The sequence below is a fragment of the Aspergillus aculeatus genome (genome assembly GCF_001890905.1).
Source record: "Aspergillus aculeatus ATCC 16872 unplaced genomic scaffold ASPACscaffold_10, whole genome shotgun sequence".
Classification (NCBI taxonomy): domain Eukaryota; kingdom Fungi; phylum Ascomycota; class Eurotiomycetes; order Eurotiales; family Aspergillaceae; genus Aspergillus; species Aspergillus aculeatus.
Genome location: NW_017962985.1, coordinates 1,126,008 through 1,152,501, shown reverse-complemented (window position 1 = coordinate 1,152,501; position 26,494 = coordinate 1,126,008). Strand labels below are relative to the sequence as shown.

Here is a 26,494-nt window from a genome sequence, read left to right as displayed (position 1 = left end):
GCGACCGACGATCATGGTCGCATCCTGCACGGGATGATACCATCGCTGCGTGCTCAGCACGCCATCCCACCCCCGCCCCGCGCAATGCTGCCCTTCCCCAGGCGCGATAACTGCCCTTTTGCTGGGCGGTTATCTCCAATCGATCGACCCTGTGGTCCGTGTGTTCCGGGAGATAGAGATAAACCTGCAGAGGGGGAGTTTCTCGGCCGGGTAACAAAGACATACATATCTGGATCGCGCGGGGTGCAAAGTTCCTGCGAATTCCATCAACTTGTCGTTCGTTGTACAGAATACACGCACGCACGCACACACATCCGGTACCATGACAACGATAACGACATACACCGTACCGCCCTCGTTGGACGAGAAGTACCCTCTCGTGTACGACAGCCCTGTGCGGGTTGAGCAGCGCTACTACCCCGAGAGCGAATCGATCGAAGCCCCAGCCCCAGCACCAACGCAGGCAGCGCCGCAAGCCACTCAGAGCGCCCTGCTCCTCCACGGCATCGGACAAGAGTATACCCTCGTGACCGATCATGCCATCCCGTCCATCCTAGGGGAGGAGGAGATCCTAGTCAAGGTATGATATGGCTGTGCTTCTACGCTTCATTCAGCCCCTAGATTCTGACATACCAGCAGATCCAAGCGATCGGCCTCAACCCAATCGACTGGAAGGGCCCGTACGTCTCCCTGCCTCCCCCTGCCCCCTCCCCACAACCCACTAACAGCGACGCAGAGCGTATAACTTCGGCATTCCCGCTCTCCCCTGGATCAACGGCCGCGACCTGGCCGGCGTGGTCGTCGCCGTGCGCGACCCCGCCCACCCGCGCATCCGCGTCGGCGACCGCGTCCTCGTCCCCTCCACCGACTACCGGGACATCCGCAAGGCCGCCTTCCAGCAGTACGCGGTCGCCACGCACTTCAACGCCGCCCGCATCCCCGACCAGACGGGCGTGCACGTCAGCGCGTCGTTGGGGGTAGCGTTCGTGGCCTCGACGCTTGCCTTGGGCGTATCTCTTGGCCTGGATTTCTCGACGATCGCCGCGTGTCCCGGCCCCAATCTCGTGGATGCCGTGCAGTCGATCGATACAGCAGAGATTCCGGCCGACGTGCGGGAGGAGTGTTTCTCGGCGGTGCCGGCGCAGGAGCGCTTGCGGAGGGGCGAGTGGCTGGTTATTTGGGGGGGTGAGTTTGCGTACCCTTCCTTCGTTTCTTGGGGTTGTGGATGAACTGTTCGGGTTGTTGAGTGAAGATGACTAATTGATGATAGCATCTACAACCACGGGGATGATCACCATGCAACTAGCTAAACTAGCAGGTCTGAAGGTTATCTGCATCGCCGACGTCGCCCGCCATGGGGCGCGCCTGCACGCGCTCGGGGCGGATGTGCTGGTTGACCGGCACGACCCCGCCCGCGCGGTGGAGATCATCCGCGGCGTGACGGGGGACAAGCTGCGGTACGCGGTGGACATCGTCGGGCGGGAGACGTCGACGCTGCTGCAGGAAGTGTTGGACGCCACCGTGCGCGAGGATGGCTCGCATGCGCATCTGCTGGGGCTAACGGGGTTGCCCAAGGAGCGACGGGCCGGGATCAAGTATCATACCGTGCCCATCAAACTGTTCCATTCGTCGGTCGGGGTCGGGGAGAAGATGGTCGCGTGGTTGGAGGAATTGCTGGCGTCGAACACCCTGCTGGGGCCGGAGGTGGTGCGCCATGCCGGCGGGCTGGAGGGAGTCAACGCGGCGCTGGACACGCTGCGGCAGGGGAGTGTGTCGGGGAAGAGGATCGTGGTGGACCTGGAGGATTGAGCCGGGGTCTTAGGGGAAGGTTGTAAATAGCTGCAATAGATTGGATGTGAATAGGCATTAAAAATCATACAGGGTGTTTGAATATACAGGTGATTTCGATACGGAGCCGGCAGGCTTGGCACTGCCTTAGGGTAACAGGCTGTATACCTTCAATTAAGCATTCTACAATTCCCCTTAGGATAAAAGTCATGTCACTCGAATGTACTATATTGGCAGTCAGCTGCTGCGATACTGTGTGCAACACCGCCCATCGCCAAGATTTTACGAATGGCCAGTGAATCACCCCGTGTCATCATCGGCACCGCATCTGGCGCAATCGCGGCAACCTCGCACGTCTTCCGGGACCCCTCCATCGGAAGAACGTCGCAACACAACCTCTCGGGCGAGTCATGAGGGGTAGTTTGGTGGTTGGACCGATAAGATTGTTTATCTTTTTCTAGTTCCGCCGTATATAACAAATAACCCAAGCACACACCACCACCATACACAAGACTTTACACCTCCTCCCTTCCTCCCAAACCTCATATCCCTCACCTCTACTCTTACTCGCAGAAAAACCATATTCGAGAATAAGGTTTCAATCGACCAATCAATAACACAACCTCACTTCTACTCATCAACCATCAAAATGGGCAGCACAACTCCCCCCAAGAAACAACTCATCCTCAACGCCTTCGCCATGCAATCCCCCTCCCACCTCAACCCGGGCCTGCATCGCTACCCGCCGGACCAAGGCCACAAATACACCTCCCTGTCCAACTGGGTCCAACTCGCCCAGAAGCTCGAAGCGGCCAAATTCCACGCCATCTTCTTCGCCGACGTGCTCGGCGGCTACGACGTCTACCGGGGCCCGGCCAACCTGACGCCGACTATCCCGGCGGGCGCGCAGTTCCCCATCAACGACCCACTCTACAGCATCCCCGCCATGGCCGCCGCCACGCACAGCATCAGCTTCGGCGTAACCGCCTCGACGACCTACGACGCGCCGTACGCGCTGGCCCGCCGGTTCTCGACGGTCGACCACCTGGCCCAGGGCCGCGTGGGCTGGAACATCGTGACCTCGTACCTGGACTCGGCGGCGCGGAACTTCGGGCTGAACACGCAGATCGAGCACGACGAGCGCTACCGCATCGCGCACGAGTACCTCGACGTGGTCTATCAGCTGTGGGAGGCGTCGTGGCGCGACGGGGCCGTTAATGCTCATGGCGACGGGGTCACGGGGTATGCCGACCCCACGGCGGTGCGGCAGATCAACCACAAGGGGAAATACTTTGACGTCCCCGGCCCGCATCTCTGCGAGCCGAGTCCCCAGCGCACCCCCTTCCTCCTGCAGGCGGGCACGTCGAGTGCCGGGAAGAGCTTCGCGGCGAAGCATGCGGAGGCGATCTTTTTGAACGGCCAGTCGCCGGAGCTCGTGCGCCCGTCGGTGGATAGTGTGCGCCAGCAGGCGAAGGAATTGGGGCGGGATGCGAATGCGGTGAAGATTGTGGCGGGCGTGTTGGTGATCGTTGCGGAGACAGACGAGAAGGCGTGGGAGAAATTCCGCGAGTATGGCAAGTACGGGGACAAGGAGGGGGCGCTGGCGCTGTTCGGGGGCTGGTCGGGTTATGATCTGGCCAAGTACTCGGATGAGGAGGATTTCCGGTTCGTCGAGGCCCCCGCTGTGCGCAGTATGGTGAACCACTGGGCGAAGACGGTGCCGGGTGGGGAGGGCAAGAAGTGGAATAAGGCGACCATTGCGGAGTATCTGGTTATGGGCGGCAATGGGACGAAGATCATCGGGGATGCGAAGACCGTGGCGGATGAGTTGGAGCGCTGGGTCGAGGTCGCCGATGTTGACGGGTTTAATCTCAGCTATGCCAGTGTGCCGGAGACGTTTGATGATATCATTGAGTATCTGGTGCCGGAGTTGCAGCGCAGAGGATTGTTTCATACCGAGTATGAAGTGCCAGGGGGCACGATGCGGGAGAACTTCTATGGGGTCAGGGGGCAGACGAGATTGCCGGAGAGTCATCATGGGGCGAAGTATTTCTGGAAGGAAGGCGAGGAGGTTCCTAAGTATACTTTGCAGGAGAAGGAGTAGTTGGGGTGAGAGGCGTGGGTGAAAATGTACTTTAAAGAATTAATGCTATTTCAAATTGATGTGTTGAGGAAATAGTCTGGCACGGTAGCCTATGCTTGACGGGATGTCCTCAATGATTTTAATGTCTTCTCTTATTGCATAAAGTCTGTTCATCATTCCTAGAACCAATACGTCTTCCCCGCTATGCTCTCCGGATTGTCCGTAGTCCCCGGTGCCACTCCCACCTCACGCAGCTTGGCTTTTAGCCGCGCAGTGACTGCCGCCGGATACTCGGACGACGAGTGAGCGGGGCCCTTTCCCGTGGCGGCCAGTTGATCCGTGAGTTGGTTGTCTGTCCTGAAGAAGGGCACAGAGAGAACACCGCTGGCGTTGGCGCATGCCCGATACATGGCCTGGAACCTCCCCTCGCTGTATCCCCCGCCGGTGATGACTGCGCGTGGAGCGATGGTAAAGTCATTTGGGCCAACCTGAGTGTGGAGAGCTGATGCTGGAGGGGCCGTCCCTGCGAGAATGAGCGGGACCTCTTGCTCTGCAGCGGGGAGATTGTGGCCGGCGTAGACAACTGCTGTCGTTCAGTCTCGTCATATGACTCTATGTCGGTACGGAAGGGGTGATTGCAGACAATTATACTCCGGGAGCATGTGTGTGCGGACAAGGGCTGCAACTTCGCGCTTGGCGCCACAGAGAATCACAGGGATGGCGGTGGTCATGTTGATCTTGTATTCAGAACTCAAGGATGTGAGATCGGAAACCCAGACATTCCTTGCACCCTTAAATGGCAGGTGAATAATGCAAGGGGTGTCTGGACCGATTACAGAGCGCAACGCTTCGGAGCTAAATTCAGCCCGAGGGATCTGCCACCTTTACTGTACCATTGGCTGTATTGCCGCTAAAGGCAGATACCACTTCATTTGAAAAGTGATGAAGTCATCACGATCTTCGGAGTTGATGTCAATCCCGAGCATGAATAAGCACCCCCCACATCACTCCAGCATATAAATCGAAAATCAACCCTCGAACGGGATCATCAGAATTATCACTCCAGGATATCTGTTCAGAGCGGCCCCGACAATGTCAGATCCACCCAAGCGCCTCCACGACAATGTGTCACGCACCAAATCCAGCTCCCCAGTAGGACGAGCCGTCTTTATCGGCCTCCGCGCCGCCGACGTCTGGTGGCAGTACAGCTTGCTCAGCCAGGGCTGGGCCTCCCAGCTCATAACCAAGCTGGGTGGCTCTCCCGTCGTGGCCGGCAACGTTTGGGCCACCTCCAGCAGCAGCCTTCGCATATACTACTACCTCGTCAGCCTTCTCTCCCTGGGCAGCAGCATCAAGCAGATCGCCGCCATGCTGTTCGTTTCCGAGCAGGAAACCCCCGTCGGCTCCGCCGCCCTGATCGCCTTCTTCAACACGGCTTTCAACACAACTAACACCCTCCTCGCCATCTGGTCGCGCACCTCCCAAGCCCCAGCCTCCACCAGCGAGACGCTACTGGACTTCATCCTAGCGAACCCCACCGCAACCATTGGCTTCAGCGCCTACCTCATTGGGATATTGACAGAGGCGGTCTCCGAGTTCCAGCGTCGCGCCTTCAAGAAAGACCCCGCCAACAAAGGCAAGCCCTACGGCGGGGGTCTGTTCTCGCTGGCGACCAATATCAACTATGGGGGGGTATACCGTTTGGCGGGCGGGGTATGCGATGGTGACGGGCGGCTGGCCGTGGGCGGCGACGACCTTCGGTTTCTTCTTCTGGGATTTCGCGGTCAGAGGCGTGCCGGTGTTGGATGAGTATCTGATCGGTCGGGTGAGTGTACCTCTAGTTTTCTTTGAGTTTGCGTGAGTGGTAAAAATGGCTGACTTGTTTTTAGTATGGGCGGGCTTATGAGGAGATCAAGGCGCGGGTGAAGTATCGGTTGATTCCTTGGGTGTATTAGATGTACCTGCGATTTTTTGGAGTGTGGATGGTAGCTGGAAGCTTGGTATGACGGATGACAGGTAATGTGTGATGATGCTGCCAGCTTGGTAGATTTTACTGTCAAGCGAACTGAAGACGGCAGGCTTGAGGACTTCTGTGATAGGCTTTAACGAACGTTAGCGTTCCGGAAAGTGACAAATGTTTCTGTTATGTTGTGTCGTGAATATCTACTTATCGGCATCCAGTTGTACCGAAAACGGCTCTGGAATGTAAGACGAATATTCTTCGGAAATACTCTGTCACTTGTGATGGAGATGATCCATGAGATGGAGCAATTCTACTCTTGTTCTTTGGTTTTTGTCCTTTCAGCCTTTTTTTATAATTCAGAGTCAAGTGAGCAGATGACAAGCCTCGAACTCGAACTATTGTCCTCCCTGAGAAGTCTGGGTGCTATGGCAGAGCCTTTTCCCGAGACAGGCGCAGTGAATTTTGTTGCCTTCTGTTTGGTCCTCTTCCTCTGCAGATGAGACATCAGAGGAAAACCCAGTCAAGAGTCGCGATGACTATGTTGGCCGAATGGGGCCGCACCAATAATTAGGACGCTTGTTCGAGGCGAACCTCCTATCCCAATGCCTGAGGCACCATCGTGGGGCATTTAGCCTGTGAAGCGAGTAGGATCCAACCGGAAAGACCCTGAGCAAGATCGAATATGGCAGGCTTTGATGCTAGACGCTGGGGCTGTGCCAAGTAGCGTACAATTGAGCCGGTAGCCGGTGGTTGTGGGGTGTCGGTTGTCGCCTTGAACCGCTGGCCTCGGGCCCACAATTGCTTCGGGTAGAAGTATACCATCATATCAGATCAATTATATGGTTGCCTAAAGGAAAAGGCCCCACAGCCCCATCATGATAGTATAGGCAAACACGATTATTTCTTAGTCTACCCTGAATGATTCATTTTGGACTTTCAATTGATGCGCGCTGCGCATGGCCCGCAAACTCTGCCAGCTCCTAATGGTACCATCTGGGCGATTAGACCCCTAAAAAGAGACCCTGTTGGAGCTGATATCCACTTCAGTCGAAGTAAGTTCTTGGAGCATTGAGATCTGTGCCATCGCTTCCAGTAGCAGGTAATGCATGGATATTAACAGGAAACCCCTGCGTGGTAGACCTTCTCTGGAAATCACCACCAACTGTTTGTCTGTCATGACTAGAGGATCTATTACTCGCCAAGGTCATCTCGACAATGCAGTCCGAGTTAGTGTCTGCTTATATGTGCAGGACCTAAGTTACTATCAACACATGGGATGTCAGTAACCCACAGATGACTATGTCTTATCCTAAGAAGCCAGTGTTCCTTGGCGACACCTGCCCCTGCGTCTCAAATTGCTGCCTGGAATCGAGATCAACTAGTATCCAACAGTATCCACAGCAACAAATATAGATCGTTTGTATATCTGATAAGTAGACCCTTGCCGCAACTACATTCTAAATACAGGTCACTCAAGATCACACACCCAAGTCTTATCTTCAGCTCCCAACTCTCTGCCCCAATTGTTTTCTAAGTAATTTATTCCACCCACCATGCCAACCCTCAAATCCACCGCCGCTCTCTTCTTTTTTACCCTCGCCCTAGGTGCAGCGGCCCAGCCCACCACACAAGTCACCCTACGAAACAACACCAACGACGAGACCACCTGCGCCGTCTTCAACTGGGACCGTCAACCCGTATCGGGGGACGAATACCCACCGAAACGTATCAGCGCAGCCTTCAGCTGCCCCAACACCACCACCACGAGTAACAACACCACTTCCTGCGAAATCACGGGGACGGGGGGATATGGCACCTACTACGCGGTGACGAACCTCACCGGCGTCGCCGCGGGGCCCCTGACGGCCCTTGTCCAGAAGGCGGTCGATAAGAAACAACTGCAGACAAGCAATTTCAGCGCCCAAGCCACAGTTTATGAGGGGGTGGCCCGCAAGCCCCTCGCACCGGGCCAGTCGGCGTACGCCGTCGAGATCGGCCGCAGCTACTGCTTCACGGGGACGGTTTCTAGCTGCACGGGCGGCGACCACCAGATCGCCGACGACACGCCGGTGCGGGTGTGTTCACCCCTGTGGCAGTATGTCCGCACGGTCGGGAACGTGATCGTGGCCTACAGCGGAATAGTGAATGTGACTCGGGAGCAGGCCGCCAACTTGACCGATCCGTTTGCCGGTCAGAACGTGACGCTGCCGAACGGGGCAGCGAGGGGTTTAGTTGTCGCGGGGAATGGGTGGTTGACCGGGCTGGTCGTTGCAGTTGTGACGGCTCTGCTGGTTTGATGTCCTTTTGTGTATGTCCGGATCCATAATCTTGTTCTGTGAGTTATGAGATGATGTGCTCATGATTAGTCTCTGGGGGGTTCGCAAGTCTGCCAGCTTACGGTGCAATTGATTCTGTTGTTTGTTCTTTATAACTGTGATAATAGAGAGCACTTGTCTTTTCTTCTTCTTCCATTTCTGTCTTTCTGTCTTTTTTCTTTTTTCTTTCGTTTTTTTGGTCTCTCTTCCTATCTTGCCATGGTGTTGGATTTGTAAGAATAGTGATAAACATAACGCTTGGGATTGTATGCTTCTGTATATAAAGCCGCACTAAAGTTGTCCCTAGTTTTTACCAAAAAGCAAGTTGTAGTATATAATACCGAATATAGACCATCTTTCTTATCCGTCACAAGCGTGTACTAGTGGTGTTTCATGTTCTACGATAGCTATATGCTACCTATAATCAGATGTAACAAATGATTCCTGTCTACATTGACTATTGATAGTTATATTACTGTTCAGCTCTGCACTGGTCACTCTGTCTTTATTGTCTACTCAAGAAGATGTGGAATTCGTGAAGAACTGGTTGTGTGGTGCGGACGTTGATGCCTTACGGCAGCATAGCCTATTCTATATGTCTAGGAAGATTTTGTTTCGTTGCTCTGCAATTATTTATTTATTGATAGAAAAAGTAATATTCACCTTCAACCTGGTTGGAAGACGATCAGGGGACTAACCCAATCTAGGTTGCGATGCAAGGTAAAACCTTTCCCGATATGGTAAAGTCCATCTCTCTCTGCCTCACGCACCAAATTAGAATTTCAATGGTAACAATACAGTTTCACCCTGTCCACAGTGTTTCCCCATGCAAAAAATACACTTGCAATTATGATGCTATATAATCTCGCCTCATCTCCGCATTTCAAGAGGTGAAGGCTGCTCTGGAACCAGAACAAGTACCCAAACCAGGCCTGCTCGAACCTAAATAACCGGAAAGTGACCTTCAACCTGTCATCCGGTGGAGATCCGGGGAAATGTACCAGTGTGATAGGAGTGACTCTCGGGTCATTTTCTCTGGCGACGAGCTATCGGTAGCAGAAATCAGGAACCCTGCCTGCAGAGTGAAAATAGGGAAGTGTATGATGTCATCACGGGAGTCAGTTCGGACGGCCGCGGTTCCTGGTGCGACCAAGACATGGTTAAAAGCATTTCTTAAGCACCTATGAATCCGCTGGTTCATCGATCACTGGCAGAAGCAACAACCATGAAAGCCTTTGCACGTTCTATCTTAGCTGCGGTGGCAGCATGGCTGCCCTACGACGCCAGCTCCACAACCTCCCTTGCAGCGAGTGCCAGTGCTGCGCCGCGGAATGCCTCCGCGGTAAACCTGACGGTCATCACGTCTGGAGGTAATCTATCTAGCCCATTGCTGTATGGGATTATGTTTGAGGTATATGCCAGACCTGTCCACGAATGGGTGTAATAGCTGACGCTAGCTGCTATTTCTCTAGGAAATGGATCATTCTGGTACATACCGCCCTCGCTGCGCAGCAACAAAGCTAAGGTGAACAGGCGACGGAGGGCTCCACGGACAAATACTGCAGAACAACGGCTTTCAAGGGGCCAATCCCGGTCTGACTGCCTACAAACCCATCGGACAAGCAGAAATCATGCAGGATTACCTGTACCCGGTGAGTGGTGCCATCACTTCTTCCCTACAGGTATCCGTACCAGCGAGCGGCGCCACAGGCCTGGTCGGATTTGCCAACACAGGGTACAAAGGCATTCCGGTCGTCAACACCACATATTGGTGTGAGTTCTGGATGTTGGGAGATTACAGCGGAATGATCACCCTCCAGCTGGCTGGATCGTCTAGTGGAACGATCTTCGCTTCGCATAACATCACGGTCGCCAGCACTCAGAACAACTTCACCCGATACACGGCGGTGTTCAATGCCACAGCAGCACCAGACGGCAACAATGAGTGGAGGCTACTTTTCAATGCGTCTAAGGTGTCTGGAGGGACGCTGAATTTCGGTCTTCCGCAGTTGTTTCCGCCAGCGTACAAGGCGAGGTGTGGTTTTTGTGCTCTAGTGAGAGAAGCAAGACTGACATAGTCAAGGTCCAATGGACTCCGTCAGGATATTGCCGAGGTTATTGCAGATATGAAACCGTCGTTTTTGCGCTTTCCTGGGGGAAATAACTTGTATGACTTATTTACTGGCCTAGACCAATTGTCTATCCGGATTTTCATTAATGCTTGGCAGGGAAGGTCTGGAAGTTGAGAGTCGGTGGCAATGGAACTTGACCATCGGACCGGTAGTCGAGCGTCCTGGGCGACAAAGTGATTGGTTTTATCCCAATACTGACGCACTGGGTAGGATGCGCCCGAATACTTTGACCGTGTCTAACGAGTTATTCAGGTCTGGATGAGTACCTATGGTGGTGCGAGGATATGAACATGGCTCCCGTGCTGGCGGTCTGGGACGGCAAGTCCTACGGCGACATCCTGTCAGGCAAGGAGCTCGAACCCTACATCCAGGATATTCTTCATGAGCTTGAGGTGAGTCGCTCTGGTCGCGTCAGTCCCCAAGCTGATCGAGTAGTACCTTCTCGGCGCCCCCAACACCACCCACGGAAGTCTCCGCGCCAAGAACGGACGCGTGCAGCCCTGGTCAGTCCAGTACATCGAGATCGGGAACGAGGACGACTTCACCGGGGGCTGCGCAACGTATCCCCGCCGCTTCATGCAGATCTACGACGCTATCCACCAGAACTACCCCAACATCACGCTGATCACCTCCGCCAGCGATCCGCAGTGTCTTCCCTCCGATCCACCCCCTGGAATTATGTACGACTTCCACTACTACCGCAGTCCAGACCAGCTGGTCGCCATGTTCCACGAGTGGGACCACCAGTCCCGCTCACGCCCGGTGATGATCGGCGAGTACGGCTGTCGCAATACAAGCTCCCCGGACGGGTTCTACTGGACGTTCATGCAATGCAGCTGCAGCGAAGCGGTGCACATGATCGGACTGGAGCGGAACAGCGATGTCATCAAGATGGCGTCTTATGCACCCTTGCTGCAGAACTTTCCGTACACCCAGTGGTCGGTACGTATCATTCCCCCGGTGCTGAGGCTTTGTCACTCGAGCTAATAGATCCTGGCAGCCGACGCTGATCGGGTTCGACTCGAACCCCGGCTCCCTTACCCTGTCCACATCCTACTGGGTCCAGAAGATGTTTTCCAACTACCAGGGGCAGACCATCCTGCCGGTCAATTCGACGGCCAGCTTCGGCCCCTTGTACTGGGTCGCCTCGCGGACCAACGGGACATACATTATGAAGATGGCCAACTATGGTAACGACTACCGCACTGTCCGGGTGACCATTCCGAACACGACAGCTGGACATATGGAGCTGCTATCCGGTCCACGAGATGGAGTCAACGTCCCGCATAATTCCACTATCCAACCCGTGATACAGAATGTGACGGGTAGCAAAGACAGCTATACAATACAGATGCCGGCGTGGGGGGTCGCGGTGCTGGTTGTGCATTGATGAGCTGCTTACAATGACTGTTATCAGTACCGTTGTGCATAAGATGGCGTACAATACTATTCACATTTCTCTTGATCTGTCTCGAATACCGCATCACATGAAGCAGCCCCAAAACCACACCACAATCTCTCAACCCCTCCCGTCTCCAGAAAAGAAATAGATTAACTCAACCCTCAAGCCCATAAACCCCCAAATCCCCATCCATCCCCGACAAAGCATAAACAGCACTCCTCTTCCCTCCAAAAACTTTCAGCGCTCTCTCCCCCCGAAACTCCAACCCGATTTTCTCCAACACCCGCCGACTCCGGGCGTTGTCGACATCACAGAACCCGAACACCCCGTCCGCCCCCAATTCCGTGCAGGCATACTCCACCATCGCCCGCCCGGCCTCGGTCGCATACCCCCTTCCACTCTCCTCGGGCAGCACGCTGAACCCGATGTCTGGGACACTGTATCCGTCCGGCGGGGTGCCTTGCATCAGGGAGATGGTGCCGATGGGGACGCTTTCGGCGAGCGGGGCGGTGGGGTGCGGTCGACGGGAGAGGAGGAAGATCCCGCGCTGGTGGTTGGAGGTGGTGTAGATGCTTTGCAGGCGGTTGGTGAGGAAGGTTGTGGCGTCGTCGGGGGTTTTGAAGGGCGAGGGGCCGCAGGAGGTGGTGAAGTCTGGGCTCGTCCAGAGGTGGTGGAGGAAGGTGCTGTGCGGTGGGGTGGGGGAGAGGAGGGAGATGTGCAGGCGCGGGGTCGAGGTGAGGATTGGAGAGGTGGGGGTGGGGGTTGGCATTGTTTTAGCTGAGAGATTGGTGTTTGAATTGGAGTATGGTTTTTATTCTTCTAGGTTTATGTGGTTTGTGTTGAGATTAGGACTTTGTGATATATTTGGGGTAGGTGAGGGTTGTAAGTGTCTTGAAGGGGTATTGTCTCGCGAAGGTAAATGCAAAGGGCGGTATATGCAGCTGAGATTGAGTCATTGCGCTTTTCAGTGAGTCAAGCAATACACATACAATAACTAGCTCATTACTATTGTCCTGACTTTAGTGGCCAGAGGCAGATAGGAGGGAGACTAGCTAAGATAGCGCCAGTCTTTCAATGCTCCGTTGCCGGAGATATCCGCTGCTAGCCCGACGAACATCCTGGTGTTGATTAGCCGTCACCGGTGCATTAACAGCGACAATTGCCTCGTGCTCCTAGAAGCTGATACTTCAACATTTCTAGAAATTCATCCAATGGAAATGTGGCATTTCAAACCACGTCTAATGCACTAATATCATCAAGTCACTCCCTCACCGCGCAAAACCAAAGCATCCGCACATTTTCATCAGTAAACGACACGTTCCGCGTCTTCTCCCACTCCTCGCCCCAGTACATCTCCGCCTCCACCCGCCACCGCGTCCCAGTGACTTGCCCAACATCATACCAGAATCCTTTGATCGACTCCACATTGTGCCGATAGTGCATTGGGTCATCCTTGAACCCTTTCAATGCGTAATGTCCTGCCAATCGCGCCCCCATCTGCCGCCCGGCAATCATCACCCCCGGTTTCTCCTTACATAGCCGGACAAGTCGCGCAGCTACCTTGACCTGGGTCCCATAGTCCCACAGATGAAGGACAGAATTGGTTAGGACGACCTCGAGCTTCCCGTTCACCGTCTCAGCAAGCGCTCCCTTTTCGAACCCCAGCTTTTGGACCGGAGTGAGACCACTTGGAGGATGGAAGGTGGGCCGTTGTCGCGGTGCGGTAGCCCCAACGATGGGTTTATCAGCGCTAGAGCTATAGCACTAGCAGCGAAATCATTAACTGACTATCCTGCCCCGTCAGCTTTGTGTCTGACAGTTGCCTTGTCGAAGCCGTGTTCAGAGGCTAGAGACAGACAATAAAAATACCGGATTCCTCCGCGATATTCTCATGTAAGCCCTTATCATCACTTTCTTCACAATCTTCACTCTTTTGGTCGTGGTTCAAAGAGAATACTCATTTTGAGGAAGAAGACCTCTAAAAAAGAAGGCAATTGGTGCCTATAATACTCGTAGTATTCATATCTGGACATCATAGTCACCATCACATCACTAACCCCAACTGTGAAGATTCCGAAGTAACAACAGTAGCAATCATGGAGAGCAATATGCTAAAGGATTACGCCATGGAATACGTGGCCAGGATCCTCGACAATAGTGCCATTCCCTACTGTCTAGTCGGGGAGTCGGTGCTTGAGCTCTACGGCCTGCAGCACAAGCTAGGCTTGTTTACAGGCTTCTCCATCCCCACCGGATGGATGGAGCACGCCAAAAATGCGTTGCAGCCCCTCGGGAACCTGGAGTGCCACGGCGACTGCGACGCCCGCAGGGGTTACAAGCCTATCTTCAAGAAGGATGTGCCCGCCATCGCACCCGCCTGGCATTTCCACATGCTCCCGCCTCCCCTCGCAAGGGGTGAGCATGGCTACTGTCAGCGCAAGCCGTTCCTCTGGGGGTTCGTCGTGAATTTCTACCATCACTCGGATGTGCTCTGGTTCTTCCCCGAGCCGCCCCGCGGCAACCCCACGACCGCACCCCGTTCGGCCCTAGGAGATAATGTGCCCCCCGAGGGACTGGGCGTGCTGTCGGACTACTACATGCTGTCTGATGATCTGCGCCTGTCGCCGTTCCGGCGCCACTCGCCTGAGCACTATCCCATCAAGATCCCCACCCCGCACCGCTTCCTGGAAACCACCATCTGCCAGATGTGCGTACACCGGCAGAAGCGGGACGACGGGCTCGCGGAGATCTGCGCCGTCATCTTCCACCGCGTGACTTTGCCACGCAGGATGAACCCCCAACTCCAGGTCGTGTTGCAGTGGCGCGACTTGTCCGATCCCTTCCGCGGCTTCGTGGAGAACCACTTCAAGGACACCTGGGACCCAACCAAGTCGGACGATGGATGGGAGGAACGCGTCCTCGCTCTTCTCTACACAAAGCCGGAGGCGCACTCTTTGCTATCCTAAGTGATGGTCCATCGTACGCAGTAGACTATTTCCTTACTCTAGTACACAAGTTCAGTAAGTTAACGACAGTTGCAATTGTAACAGCTTATATTCAATCGATCACAACGCTATGCCTAACCATACAATGTCTCAGAAAAGGTAAGAACCCTAAGAACCCACAACGCTCCTTAAACCTCCTCAGCTACGCGCCTCGGAAACATATTCATCGTTCAGCTTCTTCTCCAACGCCTGTTCTTCCGAAACAGCGCGTAATTCATCCAGCTCCACGAACCCCAACGTCCGTAACCCGACCACCAAATACCTTTCCCAAATCGACACTTCATCCTTCGTCTGCGGACTAGATCCAAAGTCAGTATCATAACCAAGCATATACTAAAGGCAAGGTGAGCAAACTCACTCTCTCAAGCATCTCGATCGCAGCGTCACCCACTCATTCAACTGCCTGATATACGCCATTGCCAACACAAACCCCAACGTTGCGCCCGGCACCTGGCTCTGATGCACACTAAACACCGCCGCCAATGGCACCGAGATCGCATACACCGTGCTGTCCTTGGCTGTACCGCGCAAGTACGGCGTACGGGCGAAGTAGAAGATCGCCAGCCGCGTCCAGATGAACCCTTCCAACGCGTACACGCTGAGGGTGTGGAGACTCGGGATGCGGAATGCATATGCCGCTACTGTGGCAAGAGGCCGCAAGCACGCGGCGGCCAAGTAGGGCGGGCGGGTTGTGCAGGGATCGCCGCGGCGAAGCGTGCGCAGCAGCACGAAGCTCGTCCACGACCAGATCAGGCAGCTCAGCACGTCGAGCTCATCCGGGAGGATCGTTTGCGGGTGTGGGGTCTGCGCTTTAGTGAGCCAGTAGCGGAAGTACTCTAGGAGGCCGGTGGCGATGTGCAAGGACAGGCAGGAGGTGTTCTTGGCGAATTTGATGTGGTAGGCTGGCGCGTTCCAGATGGTGTGGTAGAGGATCACGGCGGTGTAGACTACTATGCGGTTGAGGAGGGCGAGTGTCTCGGGGTCGTCGGGGAGTTTGAGGTGCAAGGGTAGGGGGTTGGGGATGGATAGCATCTTGATAAGGCTGGTGGTTGTGTTTCTGATGCGATTAAGTTGCAGGACAATGTGATGGTCCAGTAATGCGGGTGTGGTTTGTCTTGCCTTTTTATAGTGCGTGAGCTTCGAGGTGAACTGAAGCTTATCAGCCACGTCGGTGTCTGTGTTCTGTTGCATCATGCGTTGATTTCCGAAAGATATGCATGACGTGGTTCTAGCGTCTATATCTTGGTATCTGTGACCCAGAAGGAAACTAACTCGCCACACCCTGTCACAATCTGATACGTCCACGATGGAGAGCTTGTTGTCCCATGATGACAGTACCTTGAACCATGACCAAGACTGTCTAGATAAATTTGCCGAGATAGCTGAGCATTCTGATCTTAAGCATACTCGTGTGCTGAAGCGATGACGTAACAAGTGCTGATGGTGCCTATCTTGTAGCGCATGACTCGTATGCAGTCCAAAAGAGCTGGAAGATCTCCGCAGATCATACATCCCTTGCGTCGATCATGCAGGGTTTAGCCGTCCCTTTTCACCATTGTTCGGTATGCTAGAGTTATGCATGTCCATCGGCTGAGTCATTGTCGTATGAATAAAGCCACATTCCTGACGCCACAGATCTTGCAAGACTATCACCTACCGACCTAAGACTCTCATGCAGTTATGACCTCACTCGATTTGACATTTTTAATGGATGCGTGTTTTCTCTTCATGCAGTTGGCTTTATCAATCAGGCCTGTTGTCCCTGACTCGTCGAAGGTATGTCGCGTAAATCATTGGCCTTGGGTTTACCGGGATGCGTCATGCAGCAGGCGACTATGGGATGCACACTTCTCCACTGCAGCTCTAAAATTGACAGCAACCGATGGCTGAAACAGGTAGGACAAGCCTCTGAGGGAGTAGCACATGTGCCCGAGCAAGACCTCGAATCAGCATACCTTATGTATCAATCGCCAATCTAAGCGTGGCTCTTTCTTCGCATTCGTCAGCTAAAATCCCATCAATTGGCCATGCAGGGTCTACCGGATTTATGATGGTTGATTATGTTCTATGTTGAAGTGACCCTGGAAAGTATATAGTATCTTCACATGAAAACCTCTTCCAAAAATGATTGTGAGCGGTTTTCGAATTATAAAGTTTGCCACGACTCGCTCGTGCTTCAATCAATCAAAGTCCCCAGCAATTCGTGAGTTTGACCACAGCCTGGTAGCATCATTCCTAGAACCAAATCCGATGGCAGAAGACGCTAACCTCGAAGCAGACCATGGCTCAACATTCACCAAGCCTTAAGCGCCTGAAGGAAGCAATTCCTGACTCATGTTTCGCCCCGTCCCTTTGGACCTCTCTCGGCTACCTAACCCGCGATATCCTCTACGCCGCAGCTCTCATATATGCGACAACCTACATCCCGTTGTTGGAAAGTGGTTCTCTGCGGTTCCTCGCATGGTCTATCTACAGCCTCCTGCAGGGGTTCGTGGGCACCGGCCTATGGATTCTAGCGCACGAATGCGGCCACGGCGCCTTTTCCTCATATCCCCGGCTGAATGATATCATCGGCTGGATTCTGCATTCCAGCCTGCTGGTGCCCTACTTCTCCTGGAAGATCACGCATGCGCGCCATCATCGGTACTCAGGACACATGGAGAAAGACACCGCATTCGTTCCACCCACTCAAGCAGAGTATGCGGCCAAGCGCCGCAGGCGGATTGATGCCCTGGAGGATCTCGTCGAAGACACCCCCCTCAGTACCCTGCTGAGATTTGCAGCCCACCAGTTGCTAGGGTGGCAGGCTTACCTCTTTTTCTACGCCACCGGGGGAAAGGCAGCGATAGCCCATCCGAAGACCCAGACTCGCACTTCCCTCCCCCTCTCACATCTCTCCCCGGACAGCCTACTGTTTCACCCCAAGCAGCGACCATACGTCCTGCTTTCCGATCTCGGTCTCGCCCTCACCATCTCGGGTCTGGTGCACCTAGGCTCCATTTTAGGACCATCACAAGTGATGCTCCTGTACTTTCTACCCTATTTCTGGGTCCACCACTGGATAGGTCAGCCTATCCGTCCTACGCCTCAGGCGAATTAGACTAACAGTAAGCTGCAGTGGCAATAACCTACCTCCACCACACCCACCCGCAAATCGCGCACTATTCCTCCGAGACCTGGTCCTTCACGCGGGGTGCACTGGGCACCGTCGACCGCAGCTTCGGCTTCATCGGCCGGCATTTCTTCCATCACATCATCGACCACCATGTCATTCACCATCTGTTTCCCCGCATCCCGTTCTACCGGGCCGAGGATGCTACCCTGGCCATCAAGCCACTACTGGGGGCGGAGTATCTCGAGCTGCGGGAGGAGAACTTTCTAGTCACGCTTTGGCAGACGTTTCGGCGGTGTCGGTTTGTGAGTGATGGAGATGATATGAGGAAGAAGTCTGGTGTGTTTGAGTGGAATGTGGTTGTGGGTGAGTGTGGGGGTGGGGGTTTGGGTGAGTAAGGCTTGAGTTTGGGAGGGAGCATGAGGGATGTTTCGGCTTCTTTTCGAAGATGTATACATTGAGTTTTATCCCTTTTGTGAAGATGTAGTAAATCAGCAGGCACAGAGATCAGAACTAACACTATCATAAGAAAGAAACAACTGTCTTGATATCATGGACAACCATGGACCACTTGTCAGAATTGACACAAATCAACAAGCTCATATTATGTTAGACAGTCATGGTCATGTCGGCTCACGACTAAACCAAGACCTTCTTGCTCCATCAGACATAAGTTTCCAGACCAGAAAGTGGCCAAATGCCTGGTTTGGGATCAAATTAAATGATCATAGCCGGGTGGTTCGGAACCAAAACAGGGCAGAATCAAGCTCTTGCCGGCTAACTTACCAAGACACGCTCGGCAACATTGCCGATATAAAGTCTTTCTCATTGTGGGATAACCTTGCTCTCCAAGCACCAAGAATATCTTTTATCTTCCCTTACTGACAATCCTTTGCTGGTATGGGCGCTGGTTCATTCTCGGACGAGTATATTCTCGGTCGCGATATCCCGGAAGCAGTCAGGTGATATTTCAACTTGAAGATTCTCGCCGCGAAACTCTACCCGCTGATGACTGTGTGGGAGGCTAAATGACCAACAGCTCCTTGCCTGACATCTTCAGGGACATGGGCTTTGACATACTGCAAGGTTAACTTGGCCTGTGGGACAACACGGTACGCGGTTTCTATTATGCCAACTATCTTGTCGTCGTAATGAGCGTCATGCGAGATTTTGCGAATAGCAAGGAAAAGTCGGCCGATCTGGATACGGTGGTGAGGGAGCTGTTTGAACAGCGTGATGTTGACCATGGGCTTGCTTGGAGACCGATAGAGTTAGTTGCCCAAAAGGCTAAAAGAGCCTAGAGGTCCTTTGCACCGAACTGGAAGCTGGGATGACTTACTTTTTGTTGTCGGTGCTACCTACAGTCGTAGCAAATGGAAGCGCGTTTGTTTACATCGGATATTTCTTACTGTATAGATAGCTATCATGTGATAGACATGTGACTGACCCCTCTTTCTCCAACTGCTTCCCCTCACTCAATCTTCCCTTCTTTCACCATTCACACTTATACTCTCAATTTCACCTGCACTGCCTATTTCTCATTGTGTCACTCTCTAAAATCGCATGTCACCGTTATCCTCATTCTCAACCCTATGGCCTCTCGCCCCGTCATCGCCGTCGCCGGCTTGGCCTGCGAAACCTCCGCCTTCACCCCCGCACGCACCCACGCGCCCGCCTTCCACCCACGCCGCGGCCAGGAGATCCTCGACGAATACTCCTTCCTCCGCCCCAACACTCCCCTGGGCGACGCAGCATCCTGGCATGGGGCATTGATCGGCCACGCACTGCCCGGGGGAATCGTCGTCCGCGCCGACTTCGAAGACCTAGCCACCGAGATCGTCTCCCGACTCACCCAAATCGCAGCCTCGACACCGATCGACGGACTATGGTTTGACATCCACGGTGCTATGGTAGTGGAGGGATTAGACGACGCAGAGTTCGAACTCCTCAGTCGGATCCGCAGAGTGGTCAGGCCGCAGTGCATCGTCTCCGCGTCGATGGACCTGCACGGGAACGTGTCGCGCAATCTGGTCCACCAGACCGATCTGATCACCTGTTATCGCATGGCACCGCACGAGGATGAGACGGAGACAAAGGAGCGCGCGTGTCGGAACTTGGTGGATCTGCTCCTTCGTCGGGATTGCGCACCCGGTGCGACCGTGCGCCCGCACCAGCGCCCGCTCAAAGCATGGATTCCCCTACCCATCTTGCTGCCGGGGGAGCAGACCTCCACCCGGGTGGAGCCGGCCAAAGGGCTCTATGCGCTTGTGCCTGAGGTCGAGGCGGAGGACGGGGTGATCGACGCGGCGATCTGGGCGGGCTACGCGTGGGCGGACGAGCCGCGCAACCGCGCGGCGGTCGTCGTGACGGGATGGGAGGAGAGGGCGGTGGTGGCGGGGGCGCAGGGGCTGGCCGAGGCGTTCTGGAAAGCACATGCGGAGTTCCACTTCGTCGGGCCCACAGGGTCGTTTGCCGAGTGCATCGATGTGGCGCTGGCGTCTGCGCCCGAGGCGCGGCCGTTCTTTATCTCGGACTCCGGCGACAACCCTACCGCTGGCGGGTCGGGGGATGTCACCTGGGGCCTGGCTCGGTTGTTGGAGCGACCCGAGTTCCAGGGGCCCGATGGACCGGTGGTGATCTATGCCAGCTTGCCGGGGCCGCAGGCCGTGCGGACCATGGTGGATGCAGGGGTGGGTGCCACGGTGACGGTCACGGCGGGGGCGGAGGTGGATGCGGTTCATGCAGGGCCGATCATCTTGACCGGGCGCGTGCATGCGATCAAGCATGGTGACAAGGATGCCCTGGTCGAGGCGGTGCTGCAAGTAGGCTCGGTGTTTGCGATCCTGACGCAGCTCCGCAAGCCCTACCATCATGAACGGGATTTTACTGATCTGCAGCTGACTCCTCGGAAGGCCGATCTGGTCATTATCAAGATCGGGTACTTGGAGCCAGAGCTATTCGAGATGGCTGCCGACTGGATGCTAGCGTTGACTCCAGGGGGTGTCGATCAAGACCTCGTCCGTCTGGGACACCGCCGCATTCATCGTCCTATGTGGCCTTTTGACACTGTCTTCCCTTCTCCCCCGGATCTTCGTGCGCGACTGATTCCTGCTTCGGATCAGACGCTGTCAGGGCCAGATGAATAGTTGATTCAAGCACAGCACAATCGCCATACGTGACTAGCCCGGGTCTCGGTTCTTGCAATTCCCCTAGTCATCAGCAAAGTCTTCTACATTGTTCTACGCAAATGACGTCGTGAATCAAGCCAATCATTACATATTTTGGAACAACACAAGGTATCTAAACAGTACAATACACGACACGAGATCAGACATCAAAACTTCTACTCCTTGTTGGCAGTGCCAGTGAAGGGGCAACCAGAGGGTACCTCCGCATCATCCGCCTTAATCTGCTCGCGACCGCGGGAGATCTGGCGGAACATGTCGAGCGGGTCGAACCAAACGTTAATCTGCTCCAACTGGAGGGCCTTGTTGACCTTGGCCACGATGATCCCCTGAATGTCGATCGGGCCGCCGTGCGCCTCAATCCGGACCTTCTCTCCCTTGCTGGAATTCGCCCATGTTAGCCACATGCTAGGTAAGATTTGCAGAGGCTGACTCACTCGTTGAACCCGACATAGTCGCGGGCCATCTCGCCCCAGTGTCTCCACTTGAAGACCACAGTGGGCGGGCCGCTGTACACCTCGGTCACCTCCCAGGCGAAGGTGGGCATCATGCGCTTGAAGCTCTTGTGGCTCATCTCGAAGTCGTTGTGGGCCGGGTCGTAGTACGCGCTTGGGGTGAGCAAGGCGTTGTAGGTGCCCACCTTGAGCATGTACTCGCCGGACAGCGGGGGGCCGCCGTTGAGCGTGACGTGGTATTTCTCGTGGTCGATCGTGCGCCAGTCCGCCAGCGAGGTCTTGAAGGAGGCCTCGATTTCCCAGTTCTTGACGAGGTTCTCGACCAGGTTGGGCAGGCTGCCGGGCTCGTGGGATTGTTTCTTGGCTGCGAGCGGAGAGTCAAGATGTCAGCGACATCGTCCTCAAGGGAACTTGGGACTGGAGGATGGTTGGGTGGGCAACATACTCCGCTCGTACACAGCACGGGTGTTGGAATAGTCCGGGGGCGCGCCATATCTCCAAGCAGCGTCCTTGTCTTTCAGGACGGCGTTGGGGTCAAGAACATAATCGGGAAGTGCCTCTGCGTCGCCCATTGTGAAGATCTGTGAGAACTAAGGTTTGAAAGTGTGGACTTTCTTCCAACGGCGGTGCAGGGGCAGGTGCGCCGTTATGTATGTTTTTTTCTGGTGCACCAGACAAGGTTACACTGTCTCTGCCCCCCTTCAGGGGGAACGTGGCCTTTTGCCAATTGGGCCCATGTGATAGACTACAAGACAGGGTTGGGAGTAAGCACTTGAGGCCGTAGTAGACGATTAGTGGTATGGGTCGGCGAGGTGGGGTGGGGAGTATGGGTTTGCCTCCAACGCTCTTAGCGTGCGACTGGACTCTCCGAGGGGATTGTTTGCATTCGCCACGCCGGCCGTCAGAATTAATTGACAACGATTGAACGAGTCAGTCCGCAAGCTTGATTCCACATCTTCACTCAAAATAACGGCTCATGCAGCCTGGATGATGAGAGCAGGAACCAGCATACAACATGATAGATCACAGATCTACACTTTACTGTACAGTTGACGGGGCCAGATGCAGTGAGTGCATTGACAGCCTTCCCGAAGCGCACAGCAGACAAAAAATGACAGTTCCAAAAGCAAGGCTACCCCTGCATCTGACCACAGAAACCAGACCAGTCACACTGGGCCGATAGCAACTCACCCAGGAACCGTCTTCCGCGCGATCCTGGCTCGATTGTGTGGTATCCAATGGGGGATGTTGCTTACGCCAGACATGATCAGAGAGATTGGCCGGAACGCAGAGCTAAATTCGCTAGGCAAGACTAGGCCGGGGAGAATAGATTGAGTAGGCGTCGAGCCGAGGGAGAAATCGAATCGTCGAAGCTGCCGGGCCAGAAGCTGGTCAGGGTGGCTGCTGACTGCTACCGGCCATCCCCAAAACACGCCGCCGGTTCTCCCGCCGGGTTATTTCCCGGAGGCCGTGATTGGTCCACTAACACAGATCGAGATCGCGGGTGGAGTTTTGGTCTGCGCCGATTGGCTGAGGCCGCAATCTGATCGATATTGGGGATAATTTAACCGGGGATAATCCCTTTGTTTGTTGGGGGGTTGAGGGGTGGTGTCTCAGGGGCAAATGAAGAGACAAGTAATATGCATAGCATTACAATGGTGAGTCGACTGATATCCATGAAATACATGATGGATAAATAATGCCTGGACACGAGGAACGTGATTAGTAATCCGTAATAACGTTAACTACCCAGGGTTTCGGCCGCGAGGCCCGAGTGTCGCCCGGATGTCGGCGGGTTTACGAGTCAGTTGGATAAACTCGACTAATCAATTGCTGGGCGCGATTTGTGATCAATGTAATCTTCATGATATCTTCGGCTATAGCAGAGTTATATTAAACCTTTATAACCACCCTGCAACTATTGAGAGTGGCCGCCTGCGTCGAATCTCTTGCGGTAGAGGACAGCAAAATACGAAGTCGATGGGTCAATGTTGACCTGTATCCGCTCCTGTGTGGACTGAAGGTGTGTCGTGTTCCGTTCGACGTTGCGACTTACTTTGCCTCACTATGCTTGCAATACTATGCATGGCCTTTTGATATGTCTTATCGAGCAAAATAGTTGGACACCGTTCGTTCATGATGTCCATGATTTACGATAACAGCGTCGCACAAGAACCAATGATCCACAGCACCTGAGTTGAAAGAGATCAATGCATAGGAAGAATGCGCTTTTCGCTACCTGGAAAATGATGTGAGAGCCTGTGATTGTGTCCATTGATACTCTGGTCGTACTCTCTGAGTTAAATTCGCATCGTCAAATATCGACGGAGAGGGTGGAGTAATGGACTCCTGGATAGGCTCTTCAACTGCCGGTCAAAGATCTCTTTACGTAGTACTAGCATACAATAGTGACGGTTAAAGGGAACCTGGCGGTCTGCAGTCGAGATTCCCAAGCTGAACAAAGCCGGTGGTAACTCAACCTCTTCCGTACTGTACCCGCCTACAATAGGGCGCGTCCTGGACCTAAGCAAGACCACATCCACATCATCCTCCCTGAAATTATATCGCATAATAGAACTCGACATTCTCCAACTCCTCTAAACGAGATCTAATGGCACTTTTCCATCTCCCTTATATTCTCAACAACATCCCCAAAACAAGCACCAGCCACTCTAGCACGGCCACATCTCCTTTAAACCTCTACACGGGACACCTTACTCCCACCCTGCCATCAACTCATTCGCCTCAATCTCCCTCTCAAACCCCACTAAATGCGTCGAATGACACCACGGCTTAACTGCCTCCTCCTTCCGAATCACCCCGGCAAAGAAACTGCACCACTTCAACCGGGGATACGCCTCGTTGATCTGCGCCCGTGTGGCCGCATGCACCAACCCCTCAAACCCGGGCACATGGGGATGATACCCCGTGTTATCGTAGGTCGTCGCCAGCTGGATCAGCTGCCCGATGAACGTGATAGTGCCGTCGACGCCCATATCCTCGTGGCGGATGATGGCCTCCGCGGCGGCCTCGGCCTGGTCGGCGGTCGCGCCGAAGTTCTGTAAGACGGTAAGAGCTTTGATGCCGCCGTAGATGTCGAAGGACATGCGCGTTGCGGTGAGGTTTTCTGTTGCGGTGCCCAGGTCGTGCAGCAGGCAGGTCAGGGCCCAGGTTACAGGGTTCAGGGTTGCGGCGTGCGAGGGGAACTGCTGGTGAGTGATTACCATTCCTGTCGTCCGGGGCCCGTAAGCTTTGTGTGCTGGATTGTGGGGGAGCGTTCATGGAGTGTGGAGGCTGGGCTTACCGTAAAAGTAGACTCGCATGGAGTGGTTGAAAGTCTCCGGGTGCAGGACCGCGCGCGCGTACTCCATTGTCTTTGCGACGACAGGGTCGTCGGCGGGAAATTTCATTGTGTCTAGTGGGATGGGTTCGACTTTTTGGAGGAAGGATTGGTCTTTGAAGATCGCGCCGGCGTCGGCTGGGGTGCTGGTCCAGCCGTTGGCTTTGACTTCGTCGTGGTGGCACATTTTGCAGACTAGAATTGGGTGGCTTGGTAATGAGATAGTTTTAATCGCAGGTTGGTGCGGTTGAGGGTTCTGCTGGATATGTTACGGGTATGCGATGTCATATTTATATGTAAATGGAATGGGGGTTGTTTTGCGATGAGCATCAGGTGGATTAAGAATGAGATTTCCCAATCGGGAAGTCTTTTGGAGTGGGGCCAGAAACTGGTCATCGCTGAAAAGCTGTATCATATTGCGCATAAATTTCTAGAACTAAGGAACAAAGTTTGCATCCATTACTCATCTGCCTTCCTTTGCGGGGAGTATTTTGGAGTGCTGGTGCTATCCATGGATCGTGTTCCGCTCTCTCCGAGCCCAGTCCACAGCCTAGTATTCTCCACGAAAAATAACTTCCTTTTTAGGGTTGTATCTGTAAGATGGGGAATCATGTCATCGCCTCGATGGGATGTTTATCAAAATCGTGTTGCACCCCTCACTGTGTTCCACGAGATGAAAAATGGCGACACCTTCACCTCGAATTCTCTCGCACACACCTTGGATCTACCATATCAGATATGCGTGAGCCTCAAGAACGGGATAAGGAACCTTTCAGTCCGGACATAGTGGCTGATACGCGTTCATCATACCTAGCAAACCCAGTAAGCCTTTGAGCGTGCCTGTGCAGCGACCTCGTTCTAACGTTGAACTGCAGGGTCCGTTAGGATTCGGTGCCTTTGCAACAACCCTCATGACCCTTTCATTCTCCATGATGGGCTTTCGCTCTGTATCCAACCAGACCGTCTTCATCGCCAATCTCTGCTTCCTGGCCGGCATCGGACTCCTGATCTCCGCCCAGTGGGAGATGATGAAGGGGAACACATTTGCCTACACAGTTCTTGGAGCTTTCGGTAAGTGCCTCACATACTATGACTTAGAGATTGCTGATTGGCTTGAAGCATTCTATTATGGCGGATATGGAGTGTTACTTATGCCACCATTGGGTATCGTCGACTCGTATGGAGGTAAGACCAGCGAGTATTACAATGCGTTCGGACTGTATCTGGCAGGTATGTTTGCGTCTCAGGTATGGGTTGAGAGGCCCAGTGTATCAAAGTGATGGAACATGTTCTCACTAACTGCAAAAACAGTATGGTCAATCTTAAATTTTTTTTCTTCGTCGCATCCTTGCCCACGTCAGTCTGGTCCTTTCTATCTTGTATATACAGCAAAGCAGGGGGATCAACCCCATCACTAATGCTTCCGATAGGAACCTCATCAACATCACCATCTATGGTGCCTTGGAGTTGAGCTACATCTTCAACTGCACGGCGAACTGCATGATGGCGGATGGTCGTTCTGCACTCGGGGCCACATTTACCACCATCGCCGGGGCGTTTGGCATGCTCTCCGCGCTGGCGGGATTCTATATGCTGGGCCATGATCTCTGCCAGGATGCGCTGCCATTTGAGATCCCACTTTTTCCGACTTCTCGTCTATTCTTGAATGCGCGGCATGGCAGGGAGCAGGGACGTTCCTAAATAAGCCTGTGCT

General features: G+C 54.1%; 15 protein-coding genes across 15 annotated transcripts; 9 read left to right on the top strand and 6 right to left on the bottom strand.

Annotated features, from left to right (window-relative positions):
* Window positions 1–322: 322 nt before the first annotated feature.
* ASPACDRAFT_30752 (zinc-binding alcohol dehydrogenase family protein) lies at window positions 323–1,809 on the top strand (the record flags this gene model as incomplete). The annotated part of the gene is made up of 3 exons (XM_020199758.1): window positions 323–580; window positions 729–1,185; window positions 1,271–1,809. 3 exons carry the CDS (start codon window positions 323–325, stop codon window positions 1,807–1,809), a joined length of 1,254 nt encoding a protein of 417 aa, XP_020055287.1.
* A 442-nt stretch (window positions 1,810–2,251) lies between these two features.
* Window positions 2,252–3,892, top strand: ASPACDRAFT_1871471 (LLM class flavin-dependent oxidoreductase; the record flags this gene model as incomplete). Its single annotated transcript, XM_020197969.1, has 1 exon — window positions 2,252–3,892. Exon 1 carries the CDS (start codon window positions 2,438–2,440, stop codon window positions 3,890–3,892), a length of 1,455 nt encoding a protein of 484 aa, XP_020055286.1. The 5' UTR covers window positions 2,252–2,437.
* Window positions 3,893–4,050: 158 nt separating this feature from the next.
* On the bottom strand, window positions 4,051–4,602 carry ASPACDRAFT_44574 (uncharacterized protein; the record flags this gene model as incomplete). Its single annotated transcript, XM_020201443.1, has 2 exons — window positions 4,051–4,454; window positions 4,515–4,602. 2 exons carry the CDS (start codon window positions 4,600–4,602, stop codon window positions 4,051–4,053), a joined length of 492 nt encoding a protein of 163 aa, XP_020055285.1.
* A 361-nt stretch (window positions 4,603–4,963) lies between these two features.
* On the top strand, window positions 4,964–5,826 carry ASPACDRAFT_79688 (uncharacterized protein; the record flags this gene model as incomplete). Its single annotated transcript, XM_020205474.1, has 2 exons — window positions 4,964–5,563; window positions 5,761–5,826. The coding sequence occupies 2 exons, from the start codon at window positions 4,964–4,966 to the stop codon at window positions 5,824–5,826; spliced, it is 666 nt and encodes a 221-aa protein (XP_020055284.1).
* Window positions 5,827–7,201: 1,375 nt separating this feature from the next.
* Window positions 7,202–8,518, top strand: ASPACDRAFT_121723 (uncharacterized protein). The gene is made up of 2 exons (XM_020196463.1): window positions 7,202–8,142; window positions 8,201–8,518. Exon 1 carries the CDS (start codon window positions 7,388–7,390, stop codon window positions 8,129–8,131), a length of 744 nt encoding a protein of 247 aa, XP_020055283.1. The 5' UTR covers window positions 7,202–7,387; the 3' UTR covers window positions 8,132–8,142; window positions 8,201–8,518.
* Window positions 8,519–9,374: 856 nt separating this feature from the next.
* ASPACDRAFT_30981 (uncharacterized protein) lies at window positions 9,375–11,671 on the top strand (the record flags this gene model as incomplete). The annotated part of the gene is made up of 8 exons (XM_020199776.1): window positions 9,375–9,560; window positions 9,622–9,637; window positions 9,683–10,184; window positions 10,233–10,316; window positions 10,378–10,487; window positions 10,534–10,673; window positions 10,717–11,223; window positions 11,282–11,671. The coding sequence occupies 8 exons, from the start codon at window positions 9,375–9,377 to the stop codon at window positions 11,669–11,671; spliced, it is 1,935 nt and encodes a 644-aa protein (XP_020055282.1).
* A 50-nt stretch (window positions 11,672–11,721) lies between these two features.
* Window positions 11,722–12,621, bottom strand: ASPACDRAFT_1857416 (GNAT family N-acetyltransferase). Its single transcript, XM_020197547.1, has one exon. The coding sequence runs from the start codon at window positions 12,450–12,452 to the stop codon at window positions 11,838–11,840; it is 615 nt and encodes a 204-aa protein (XP_020055281.1). The 5' UTR covers window positions 12,453–12,621; the 3' UTR covers window positions 11,722–11,837.
* Window positions 12,622–12,943: 322 nt separating this feature from the next.
* On the bottom strand, window positions 12,944–13,576 carry ASPACDRAFT_44569 (uncharacterized protein; the record flags this gene model as incomplete). The annotated part of the gene is made up of 2 exons (XM_020201442.1): window positions 12,944–13,447; window positions 13,553–13,576. 2 exons carry the CDS (start codon window positions 13,574–13,576, stop codon window positions 12,944–12,946), a joined length of 528 nt encoding a protein of 175 aa, XP_020055280.1.
* A 203-nt stretch (window positions 13,577–13,779) lies between these two features.
* Window positions 13,780–14,649, top strand: ASPACDRAFT_44568 (uncharacterized protein; the record flags this gene model as incomplete). The annotated part of the gene is made up of 1 exon (XM_020201441.1): window positions 13,780–14,649. One exon carries the CDS (start codon window positions 13,780–13,782, stop codon window positions 14,647–14,649), a length of 870 nt encoding a protein of 289 aa, XP_020055279.1.
* Window positions 14,650–14,728: 79 nt separating this feature from the next.
* On the bottom strand, window positions 14,729–15,812 carry ASPACDRAFT_1857415 (uncharacterized protein). The gene is made up of 2 exons (XM_020197546.1): window positions 15,047–15,812; window positions 14,729–14,986 (listed from the first exon to the last, which is right to left on the bottom strand). The coding sequence occupies exons 1-2, from the start codon at window positions 15,718–15,720 to the stop codon at window positions 14,827–14,829; spliced, it is 834 nt and encodes a 277-aa protein (XP_020055278.1). The 5' UTR covers window positions 15,721–15,812; the 3' UTR covers window positions 14,729–14,826.
* Window positions 15,813–16,969: 1,157 nt separating this feature from the next.
* Window positions 16,970–18,198, top strand: ASPACDRAFT_30406 (uncharacterized protein; the record flags this gene model as incomplete). The annotated part of the gene is made up of 2 exons (XM_020199724.1): window positions 16,970–17,753; window positions 17,807–18,198. The coding sequence occupies 2 exons, from the start codon at window positions 16,970–16,972 to the stop codon at window positions 18,196–18,198; spliced, it is 1,176 nt and encodes a 391-aa protein (XP_020055277.1).
* A 1,194-nt stretch (window positions 18,199–19,392) lies between these two features.
* Window positions 19,393–20,946, top strand: ASPACDRAFT_30294 (M81 family metallopeptidase; the record flags this gene model as incomplete). The annotated part of the gene is made up of 1 exon (XM_020199714.1): window positions 19,393–20,946. The coding sequence occupies one exon, from the start codon at window positions 19,393–19,395 to the stop codon at window positions 20,944–20,946; it is 1,554 nt and encodes a 517-aa protein (XP_020055276.1).
* Window positions 20,947–21,143: 197 nt separating this feature from the next.
* ASPACDRAFT_30490 (uncharacterized protein) lies at window positions 21,144–22,012 on the bottom strand (the record flags this gene model as incomplete). The annotated part of the gene is made up of 3 exons (XM_020199734.1): window positions 21,144–21,366; window positions 21,423–21,804; window positions 21,886–22,012. 3 exons carry the CDS (start codon window positions 22,010–22,012, stop codon window positions 21,144–21,146), a joined length of 732 nt encoding a protein of 243 aa, XP_020055275.1.
* A 2,142-nt stretch (window positions 22,013–24,154) lies between these two features.
* Window positions 24,155–24,967, bottom strand: ASPACDRAFT_61621 (uncharacterized protein; the record flags this gene model as incomplete). Its single annotated transcript, XM_020203678.1, has 2 exons — window positions 24,155–24,669; window positions 24,745–24,967. The coding sequence occupies 2 exons, from the start codon at window positions 24,965–24,967 to the stop codon at window positions 24,155–24,157; spliced, it is 738 nt and encodes a 245-aa protein (XP_020055274.1).
* Window positions 24,968–25,518: 551 nt separating this feature from the next.
* On the top strand, window positions 25,519–26,481 carry ASPACDRAFT_53105 (uncharacterized protein; the record flags this gene model as incomplete). The annotated part of the gene is made up of 5 exons (XM_020202695.1): window positions 25,519–25,602; window positions 25,656–25,851; window positions 25,900–26,010; window positions 26,092–26,119; window positions 26,211–26,481. 5 exons carry the CDS (start codon window positions 25,519–25,521, stop codon window positions 26,479–26,481), a joined length of 690 nt encoding a protein of 229 aa, XP_020055273.1.
* Window positions 26,482–26,494: the final 13 nt, after the last annotated feature.